Source organism: Emydura macquarii, unplaced genomic scaffold (assembly GCF_026122565.2).
Source record: "Emydura macquarii macquarii isolate MOO-44397 ecotype Brisbane River unplaced genomic scaffold, CSIRO-AGI_Emac_v2 contig_2422, whole genome shotgun sequence".
Lineage (NCBI taxonomy): Eukaryota > Metazoa > Chordata > Testudines > Chelidae > Emydura > Emydura macquarii.
In genome coordinates, this window is record NW_027132559.1 from 19,470,394 (window position 1) to 19,481,435 (window position 11,042).

The window sequence follows — 11,042 nt, forward strand, 5'->3', positions numbered from 1 at the left end:
CAGTCTTGTCATCAATTGGAATGTTTCTTGCCTCAGTGAGTTACTAGAGAGCCATGAAGACTTTTCACCACATTACAGAAAATCCTGCCAAAGGCATCTTTATTAGCACTTCCATAAACAGTTATTGTGATAGTCTGTCAGGTTAATTATTATGTTATGCCTAGCATTAATCATTAGCTCCTGTGTTTATGGCTTTTAGGGCTGCTTTTGTTTTCATCAATAACTAGCTTCCTCTGAGTTTTCTGCTATGTTGATGTTAGAACTCTGCTATTTGTATGACAAGGACACAATGCTAAAGGTGCATGATCATCTCCCTGGTATGTGACAGACTACCTGTATGTATACATTCCAAAATTACATTGGCTGTATAGCTATGGTGTAGCCAGCCAATTACATGATTTTTACTGCAACTAGACCCTGTGTGATTTCTACTTTTTTTCCCCTGCAATAGCTGTTTGGAGCTAAGAGCTGTTACTGTCTTTGTATTCATGATTTTAATCTAGTTTTGTGCATGCTACCTGTAAGAGGGCTCTTGGTTCACCCTTCTATGTGTTTTGAGTAAAGCTCGGGAATGCCTCAGAGATTACATTTCTACTTCAATTTGTTTCACATAATAGATTTTATTGGCAAAATATTGAAAGGGAAACCATCACAATAAGTAATCTGAAATTCTCTTTGGACTGGATGCTATGAAAAGCACCAGGAGGCATCCAGAAAGCATAGGATTATTTTACAGCTCTGTATAACGTTATCAATTCTGAGCACGAGTGAGCCTCAACTAATTGTTACAGGGTAACAGACTGTGCCATAAGTGGAATGTCTTTATCTTCAAGCAGTCCTTTTGTTTACAAAGTTATTTATTATGCTGCTTTTCCCCAATCATTTCTTCTGTCTTGACTTGACCTCTTTAGCCTTGTTTAACAGGACTGGCCCAGCTCCTCTTTTATTCCTCTCCCCACTCCTCTCTCAAATCAGTGGCTTTCCAGGTCCTGATGACTTCAAGCCATCTCTCTGGAATGAATTTGGACATATTAGCCAGAGTGGTTTTAAGCATTGCTTTCCAGGTTTCTTCCTTCTGCTGAATTTGTAAGCTACATTGGCACAGGAGCTGTTTTGTGGACAAGTTGCTACAGCTGTTTGGTTTTAGGCACACCACCTCCTTACGGCTCAGCCACAGCACTCTAGCCTGCCACCCACAAAAACTATTTCAAAGAGCAGTACATCAGCATGTACTTTGGAACTTTTAGTACATGGCATGGTAGTAGAGTGATACACCTTAGCTTGCCCCAAGCTAACTATCAATGTACACAAGCCCTACTTGTATTTTAACCAATGGCCATTCTTAAACCAATAAATGGGGTTAAAGGGACACAGTCAACTAATTTTCAAACTGTAGTAGAAAGTACGAGCCTGAGATAGGCTTGTGCTAAAGTAATGGTATGAAGCAAAGTTAAAAGAAATCATGCTATGAATGCTGGCAAATTCACAGTAATTGGTAAGAACAGCTGATTTTCCAAGCACACATTCCAGAAAGGTACCAGGACATTATAATAGCCCAAAGATAAGGCGGGATTTCTGACCTCTCCACGTGATACTCTACTAGATAAAAACATCTTGTTAATATGATGACTAGAGATGTTTAAGTAGTTGCTACTCTTCCCTCTGACTGAGTATATTGTCAGCTTCAACTGAGATGCTGATTACTTCCATCACAAGATCTCCCTGCCTGCACTTCTGGAAGAATAAGGGGGCGGGAATCCCTTCTTCTCCACCGATTACCAACTTGAATCATTGTACCTACAATTCTAGACAAATTCAATTAGGTACCGCATTCATTTCCTGTCCTAACCAGCAGCTATCTGACTAAGCCTAGCCTCTCACTAACTACACAACACTGAAGGGGCATTCAGGCACAGTGGCTCTTCTGTCCCCTCCCAAGAAGTAACCAAAGAAGTGGCGTGTGGCATTCTTTTAATCCTGAAGTGGTGAATGCTCTAACTGCATTATTTGTATTTATTCCTTTCATGAAGGAAAGATTTTTTTAATCATGGCTGTTGAGGAGTGAGTCCAAATATGAAGTCTTCAGGTAATGACTCCGGAACCATCTGTGTTAACTGATCATCATAAGAACCGAGAGTCCATAACTTTTCCAACTCATAAATCTCCCGTGTCTCTGGAAGCATGAAATGGATCACTGTGGTACCTATGTAAGTCAGAAAGAGGTACAATAAATAAGCAGAAAATGGACGGCCTGCCGTTTACAACTGTAGATAGTTGACTACTCCCTCTTCATAGAATGCATTTTAAAAAAACAAAGGTGACCTATATTACCTTGTGTACTTACAAGTGTCCTGAGGATTTTGGTATGTTATCCTGAGAATGGCCAAGACTAGAAGCAAGAGCTGTGATATCTACTGGAAAGCTCGGAATCTAATTTCCATTGACACAGACGCCATTTCTAGTGGCGTGTGTGTATTATATATAAATTGAACAAGTTAGAGTACACACAACATTCTACTACATTATGTAGGTTTTGCATTTAATGTGGAAATGTGAAAAGCCAGGCATCTTCCTTTGAAATGGTGTAAGCACACTATAATACCAGAAGCGTATTTACAAAAGAGGTGTATACAAGTCGATAAAATGGAATAACCTTGGCAGTGAAGTTTAAGTAAGTAATCTTTTAGAATGTAGTTAACTACAGTCAGATTAACAAGTCCTTAGTAAATTATGTAAAAAAACTGTTTACTCTTTAGACTTGTCAGTTGGCTTGCAGAAGACAGAACTTCAGGTGGAATAACGAAAGAGACATAGTATATATTAAAGCACAGATCAAACTTAACACTTAAAAATTAAACACAAGACTCTAGGAGCAAGGAAGTTGCATGCGCCGCTACTTTATAAAAGTTGCATTGGAAAAAAATGCCTTAAATAAGTTTCAAATAGTATGTAATTGCCAGTGCAATTTTTACACTATGTGAAAGTGTGTAGTACAAATTTTACAAAGTCAGTCAATGAGATATCATTACCCTGTACGTAAGTGTATAGGATTTACATTTCTCAGCATCAGAAACTTTTAAAGGCAGATGTAAAGTTTTCTGGTCACATTTGGAATTTTCTGATTTTAGAGCTCACAATCTCATTGTTTTAGTATTTGCATAGGATATCTCACTAGTATACTATTGTCCAGCAATACTACTAAAGAAAGCCAACTCCAACTAGCCATCTGTAGAGTTGTAGTATAAGGTAACAAAGTTGGCCCAGACTTGGGTCATAATTGTCATTTCATTGTTCCATAATTCGATATATGGCTTTTAAAATGATAGCTCGGGTTCCTCTCTCACCTGAACACATACTCAACAGAAAGTTGTATATTTATTAGAGGAACAGGGAAATGCATTGCAATTCTTTATGTATTAAGAAACTATTACCCAGAACCTTGCCATTAGTTGAACAATGAATCTGAATTTAGTAGTTCAGTACTGTTAATCTAGACAAAAAAGCCAGCAACTGAATAACAGGGTTTATACAATGAAAGTAACATTCTTAGAGGAATGTATAATTATTGAAACATCCTTACAGATCTTCCCTTTCTACAATTTTTGATCCTCACTCCAGAATTAAGAACTAGTTTTAGCTATTGCTGAGTTGTTTCTCCACGCTGTTCAATGCCAGTGTTCTCCTCTTGTGAAATTTAACGTGGGGGAAGGACTCAGTTGAGTTCAGGCAAGAAAATCATACTAGGAGCTAAAGAAGAGCTAAGTATTAGAACCTATTTGCAGCACCTCGATTTTACCAGTGAGATGCTGTCTTCAACCCATACATAGTTCACAAAGAACTAACATTTGTAAAATTATTTACGTAAAATTTATTTATGTAAAAAGTATTTACCAAAATCAATGCACATCCAGTCATCTGTGTCCTTCCCTTCAATCTGAACGTGAAGCTCATTTTCTTGTTTCAGATGCTTATACTGTAAAAGAAGAAGGAAATCAGTGAAGACTAATACTTCTAAATGTTCATTCTAAAGTGTTAAAGGCTATCAGGCAGCTAAAACCTAACAAATTGTTTAAGGAATTAACTTTGAATATGTCATCGGGGAGACGGCTACTGGAATACTACACACAGTTCTGGTGCCCATGCTTTCAAAACAATGAATTTGGAAAATAAGGTCTGGAGAACATGACAATCCCTTTAAAGGAGCTTCATCTATTTTGCTTATTAAAAAGAAGTTAAAAAGGTGACTTGGTCTGGGTCTATAAAGAACTACCAGATGTTTTCTCTTTTTTAAGAGCCAAAGATATAAAAGAGCCAATGATCAGAAGTTGATAGTTGAAAAATGTAAACTGGAAATAAGATGTAAATGTTAGCAATAAGCATAATTATCCCTTGGAACAGCTGACCAAAGAACATAAAAAGGGTAATAAGGACAGCCCTGGGAAATTACAGACCAGTCATCTTAACTTCAATACCCAGAAAGATAACGGAACAAATAATTAAGCAATCGATTTGCCAACACTATAAGGTGATAAGTAACAGTCAGCATGGATTTCTCAAGAACACATGGTGTCACACCACCCTACTAGCTTTCTTGGACAGGGTAACAAGCTATGTGAATAGGGGGGAAGTGATAGATATGGTATATCTTGACTTCAGTAAGGCTTTTGATACTGTCTTGTATGACCTTCTCATAAACAAACTAGAGAAATACAACTTGGATGGAGTTACAATAAGGGGGGTGCATAACTGGTTGGAAAACTGTTCCCAGAAAGTAGTTACCAGTGGTTCACACTCAAGTTGGAAGGGCATATCAAGTGCGGTCCTGCAGGCATCTGGATAAATTCTGTGTCCAGCTCTGTTCAATATATTCAGTGATTTAGATAATCACATAGAGAGTACACTTATAAAGTTTGTGGACGATACCAAGCTGGGAGGGGTTGCAAGTGCTTTGGAGGATAGGATTAAAATTCAAAATGATCTGGACAAAATGGAGAAATTGTCTGAAGTAAACAGAATGAAATTCAATAAGGACAAATGCAAAGTACTCCACTTAGGAAAGAACAATTTCTTGGACACATACAAAATGGGAAATGACTGCCTAGGAAGGAGTAGTATGGAAAGGGAGCGGGATCAAAGTGGATCACAAGCTAAATATGAATCAACAGACTCACACTGTTGCAACAAAAGCAAACATCATGCTGGGATGTATTAGCAGGAGTGTTGTAAGCAAGACCCAAGAAGTAATTCTTCTGCTCTACTCCACACTGATTAGGCCTCAATTGGAGTATTGTGTCTAGTTCTGGGTGCCCCATTTCAGGAAAGATGTGCTGTTCATAGGGAGACATGGAAACACCAGGACTGACTGATATAATGACCATGTATCCAAAGGAGGCAATACATGGTAAGTATTCAATCTAGTATGTTAAATCACTTCAATGTGACTTCCACTCCCAGAGCTTTAAGCCGCTTGCCTACACAGAGGGATGAATGGAGTATGGCTCAAAATCTAAATTAAGCCCCAACCTGGGGGCACAAAGCAGAGTTCAGCTCTCCTCTTCCAGTTCTACTTCTCAGTTAGAAACCACCACTTTGGAAGGAAGGAAAAAAACCAGAAGCCAGCAAGGAGGAGTGAGTGGATGAAAGGGGAAGGGAAAGAGTCAAACCAAAGGGTGGAAAGGAGGGGGGAGGGAAGGGGGTTTGAAAGAACCCAAATGCTTAAGTGATCAATGTCAGGCTAAGGAGGGCAGATCATGAGAAACCCAACCTACAGCTAAGGAGAATATAGGGAATTAGAAGGAAAATTGTGGTTCACCTTTTGGACATTTGTGGCTGGCAGGATCAGCAGCAAGGGCAAGCAGAATACAAAGCTAGTGTCTCAACAGCCACTTTTACACCAGTGACGTGTAGAAGTTACCCATTCTCTGCACTACATGTGTAAGAGTAAACCAGGCTATTACAAGACATTAAAGCGTCTCCAGATGCTGTAAATCTTTTGGGCAGACCTGTATTGCTATATGCCTCTTCAACCTCATCTCTGTTTTTAAATACAAAAATCCAGCCAGACTAAAAGCTCCCAAGGTTCAGATGTGATGAGCAGATGGACTATTTCCTTTCTAGAGTTTGCACAGGCTGTGTGCTGCAAGAGATTAATATGTATAATTCCAACTAAAGCTAACTCCTATAAGCAAACATTGGACTGTGTATTTTTATAGCAATCACCATTTAAAAGGAGATATCTGAATCCTTTCTATTTGTTTTTTTCCAATGAATCATGCAAGCTTCATAGGTAGTACTTTAAGATGATCTAAAAGAGCAGTTTTCAAACTGTGGTCAGCAGAATTAAATATTTTTGAGACCCAGGCACTAGGGGAAGGATTTGGGTGTTATGAGATGGGAAGTCTGTAAGATCCAAAAGCAGTTTGCAGAATCCCTGTTCCAAAAGCAGTGACCATTACATCACTTTCAAACTCCTTTGAGATCTTGTCACAAAGAGAAGTTGTGTTTTACAGAAAAGGCCAGAACAGCTGACCCACTCCTATGAAAAATTGAATCACAGATATTTAGGGCCAGGTCATTACGGCTCTGTGAAAGGTTTTACCGCAGATACAAGACAAGAAATCGAGTCTACACACCTAGGTTTCCAACACATCGTAGTGGCAGGATGTGTGAGAGATTTATTTCCCTCACTTACTCTGGCCTCCTAAACCTCAGCTCCCATGCGACCCACCCTTTACCGATCCTGTACTCCCTTAGCACAGGCAGGAGCTTCTCAGTTCAAGGGGCTCTTGAACTGCCCTGAGCACAACCCTGCTCCAAAGGAGATGAGGCTTCCACTCAGCACAATGGGAAAGCAAATAAGATTCTTAGACAGCATCTACCACAAGGTGATGAGCATAGGGCAGACAGCCACAGTCCTAGCCCCAGTACTTCCACTGGGGGATTCTACGGTCAGGGGCAATAGAGGCAATTCCACAAAGCTGGTGCTCTCCTCCCCACACCAGATCTGGATTCTGTTTGTTTGTACAAAAAGGGACAGTCTACTCCAGTGTTTAAGGCCATGCCTTCCTTTGAAGAAATATGGTATTTAAGTAATAAGGCAATTTTTGCTTAGATCACTCAACAATTGTTAAACTTTGAACGTAACTCTAGGATGTCACATATAACCAGAACAATTATCATTCCACCACCACCTCCCAGTTTCCATCCTCTCTGTATGAGGGCCCCAGATTCTCATTCCCCAAAACTTTGCACTGCAATCATCGTCCTTCCTAGTAGAGAAATGTCTCATGCAGTCTACACATTACATTTTATTTCCTTACCTGTAAGAAAGCAGATTAGTTTCAACATCTATTTGTACACAGGTAATACTGTGTATGAAGAGTGAACCTCACGTTGTCTGGTAGCTACTTTAAGAGATAATATATAGATTGCTATATTTGCAAAGTGAGAATTAAACACATCACAACATATGTTTCCAGTTAAAACTACTCTTCAGAATCAGAAGTGAAGAGTGGAAGTAACTGTCCTACCATTTTCAGCATGTAGTGTGCCATAGCATGAAGGTGTCTTGTAGAGGATCCACTCACGATTATAAAATAGTCACTGTATCTCATTTCTGGAGGCACCTGGATAACACAAATGTTGCTAGCATTTTCTTGCCTCAGTAGAGCAACGATAAAATCAATATTGAACTTGGAAAGAGCATGATCTGAAACAAAGAACAAGACTTCAAGTTGTGAGTTCTGTTTTTAAACAAACTACAAAAACTGACTACAACTTACTGAAAAAAGATGAAGACTGACAGTGAATTAAAATATAATCTGTGATAGCCATCCATTTTGGTATTTGAGATAAGAAACAAGGATTGAAATGTAAACTCCATCTGCTAGAACAATATTACTGAGAAAAACAAACCCCTGGAAGTTAAAAAGAGGGAACTAAACTGATACTTATAGTTAAAAATACTCTGTTATTAGACATTAGTTATTTATATAGTACCCACTGTATGCTAGACACTTCTCTGACAACTAGACAGGGGAGCATTAAGATACAGTGTTCCTTTAGGTGACTTATAAGACATAACAGCAAGAGATAACTAAGTCATTACTTATAATTATTGGAACAAAATATATCAGAACAATGCTTGTCAACAAGTTCTGAAAAGCCTGTGATAAGGAGACATCAGGCACAGTGGTGACAGGAGCACTATACAATTGTAAGTAGGATAAACATATAAACACATATAGTATAGAAACGAGTAATCTCATAAAGCTCCTTTTCATTTTTATCCCCTTCCATGATCTCACCTTTATTTCATCATTTCTAACATTGTAAAGCCTTGGCTAGGGACCCACTCTTACCAATTTAAATAAATCAGTTCAGGAACTGACAGATTAACACAACCTCCTTGTGTGGACAGTTTTAAACTAATTTGTTTCTAAATAGATTTATTTAAATAGGTACAACTTTTGCGTGTAGCCAAGACCTAATTAGGGAGGGCAGGGTCTGTTTCTATTTGTCACTAAGGTTCAATACCTCTTCCCCTACACAGAAGTGTAAAATTAACGGAGCATTACAGCAAAGCTGGGTTCATATTCATCCCCTATCAGCCTCAATACAGAGAAAAAGCCAAATAAGGAGGCAATAACCAGATGTACATGGCATGAAACCTTGTAGATATGAAACTGTTCAAAGACTTGTAAAACAAACACCACATGAAACAGTAGGCACTCCAGGCACACCGCCCAAGTGACTGCTACAGACAGGTCTATACTAGCAAGGGTTTGCTGATACAGCCGTACCAGCAAGTTCTCCTAGTGCAAACACTGCTTATTCCCTAAGGAAAATAAGCTATAATGGCAAGAGTATTTTTATGCAAGTATAAATAAGTCTACCCTACGGTTTTTGCAAATACGGAAACACGTCTTTCTTGCCAGACTAATAGCTATATTTAACTTGAACAGTTCACTAGAATACTCCACTAATATTTTGATCCATTTCCTCTGCCTTTTCAGCCAGCCTGAAGCCTCTGTCCTCAGCAGAAATTAGTGTTTGTGTGTGTTTATATATATATATATATATATATATATATAACATATAATATACATTAAATGCAAATCATCTGCAAAGATTTGGAATCCACAGCTGCAAAGGACCCTGGAACCCAATATTTTTACTGTTATCTTCAACTGTAGGAAAGTTTATTTTTCTTCCTTTTTCCTGTATTCTGGGTTGGGGTGGTTTTGCGTCACAAAGCCAAAAGGTACAGGCAAAATAGAGGGACCTTTCAGTTCATATTGTATGTTCATGCCCAAACTTGCAGAATCTTTGGGTCTACTGTAAAAATATTTTATCTACTGCTGAGTTGGAGATTCTGGCTAATGCTCTTTTACTTTTTAGTTACAAAAACACTTACTAATTTTCAATAGATATTTACTTCCTAGCAGTGAAATACTCTGCTTTACTGGAAGAAGGATATCTTGGGGGTGTGAAATGAAAGTAGTACAAGTAATCCCATTAAAGATACTTAAGATGAAAATTAGCTTTTAAACCATGAGAAAAGTAGTCATGCATAACACACGTGGAGACAAATAGGACCACAAGCCCTGTGCGTGTTTAGACAGCTGTCAAATTTTACTCTCTGGGAAAGGAAGACAGAACCCCCCTTCTCCTCACTTATTAGGTCATGGGGGAGAGCTGTTTTTAAGACAGTATTTACATACATCCACTGCAGTGATAGAAGATTTTGCTTTCTCTGCCCTAGAGAAGTTAGAACAGTTTGCATTTACACCCAAGAAGTGCCCCAGCCAGTTTACTCCAAATGGGTCTTGGAACATCTAGAGATGATGCTGTCTGCAAATCTAGGGACCATTTCTGTCTGAGCTGGTGTAGACATGGACATGGTGTAGATAGTGCGCCAGCCACCTTCTAAAATTTCCCAGAATGCCCTCTTTCTGCGAGCTGTGGGGCTGGTGCCCAGAAGGCATGGAGAAGCCGGACAGCACCAAACCTGCTGCAGCAGCAGCAGCAGCAGCAGCATGGATATTTTCTGACCCGTGTGCGCATGCACTGACTCCCTCCAATCAGTTCAGTGGCACTGCCCAGCACCGCCACCTGCTTGGGTCAAAACCCAGGCCACCTTCCTGAAGCACATCTCCCTGTGCCCTAGACACATCTACCCGGCTATGGGCATGGATGGGAAAGTCTGGCTCAGTGCCGGGGGAGCCAAGCCTCAACTCCCTGGGCTAAGCACGGGGTGCACAGCGGCCTGGTCCCCTCCATGCCAGGCGTTGCCTAGTGGGATGAGAAGCAGCAGACTGAGGGGGGTCGGTGTGCAGGGCAGGTGAAGCCTGAAGGGGAGGGGGCGGCAGCAGCGCAGGGGGCACGTGGGCGATGGGACGGAGAGGAGTGCAGGGCAGGGGCGGCCGGGCGTTGTGCAGGGTAGGGGACGGGCGGTGCAGTCCGTGGGGGCGGGGGGTGTCTGTCTGTCTAAGGCAGGGGCGGCAGCAGCCCTTGCGGCCCCGCCCGCCCGCAGCCCGGCACACGCCGTACCTGGGGCCCTGCGCTCCTGCTCGGCTCCTCCGCCCGCCCGCAGCAGCTCCGCGCGCCCCGCCAGCCCTGCCCAACCCGGCGCGCGGCGCACAGCAGCCCCCGGGGCCGGCCCTGCAGGGCGCGGGCGCAGCCCCCTCGCTGCCGGCAGCACCAGTCCCCGCAGCCAGCCGCTGCCCCGCCACATGTCGCAGCCCGGGACTTCCGAACCAACCCCGTCCGGCCGCGCGCGCGCGTTTCCTGCCTTCCTTCCTTCCGCCCGCCGCTGCGACTCAGATAAGGCCCGCCCCCTCCGGGCCAACGATCCCTGCAGCGATTGGCTCAGGCAGGCTGCCGTACGTACCCCTTCCTCCCAAGCTGGCTGCGTGCGCGTGCCTCCTCACCCGAGGAACTGCGCAGGCGCAGGGGCTGCCTAGAAGAGCCGGGTCAGGGCTAGGGTCGGGGCCGCGGGTGGGGAGATCGCTGCGCTCGTGGCGGGGCGCGCGCTGCTCCCC

General features: G+C 41.9%; 1 protein-coding gene across 1 annotated transcript; it reads right to left on the bottom strand.

Moving 5' to 3' along the window:
* Window positions 1-658: 658 nt before the first annotated feature.
* MALSU1 (mitochondrial assembly of ribosomal large subunit 1) lies at window positions 659-10,756 on the bottom strand. The gene is made up of 4 exons (XM_067562071.1): window positions 10,552-10,756; window positions 7,530-7,708; window positions 3,892-3,973; window positions 659-2,203 (listed from the first exon to the last, which is right to left on the bottom strand). Exons 1-4 carry the CDS (start codon window positions 10,733-10,735, stop codon window positions 2,046-2,048), a joined length of 603 nt encoding a protein of 200 aa, XP_067418172.1. The 5' UTR covers window positions 10,736-10,756; the 3' UTR covers window positions 659-2,045.
* Between the last annotated feature and the right edge of the window lie 286 nt (window positions 10,757-11,042).

Coding starts and splice junctions, on each gene's coding strand:
- MALSU1 (XM_067562071.1), bottom strand. CDS start 10,735: ATGTGGCGGGGCAGCGGCTGGCTGCGGGGACTGGTGCTGCCGGCAGCG. Junction 7,709..10,551: donor GCAGGAGCGCAGGGCCCCAG/GTACGGCGTGTG, acceptor TCTTTGTTTCAG/ATCATGCTCTTTCCAAGTTC. Junction 3,974..7,529: donor CACACTACATGCTGAAAATG/GTAGGACAGTTA, acceptor CTTCTTTTACAG/TATAAGCATCTGAAACAAGA.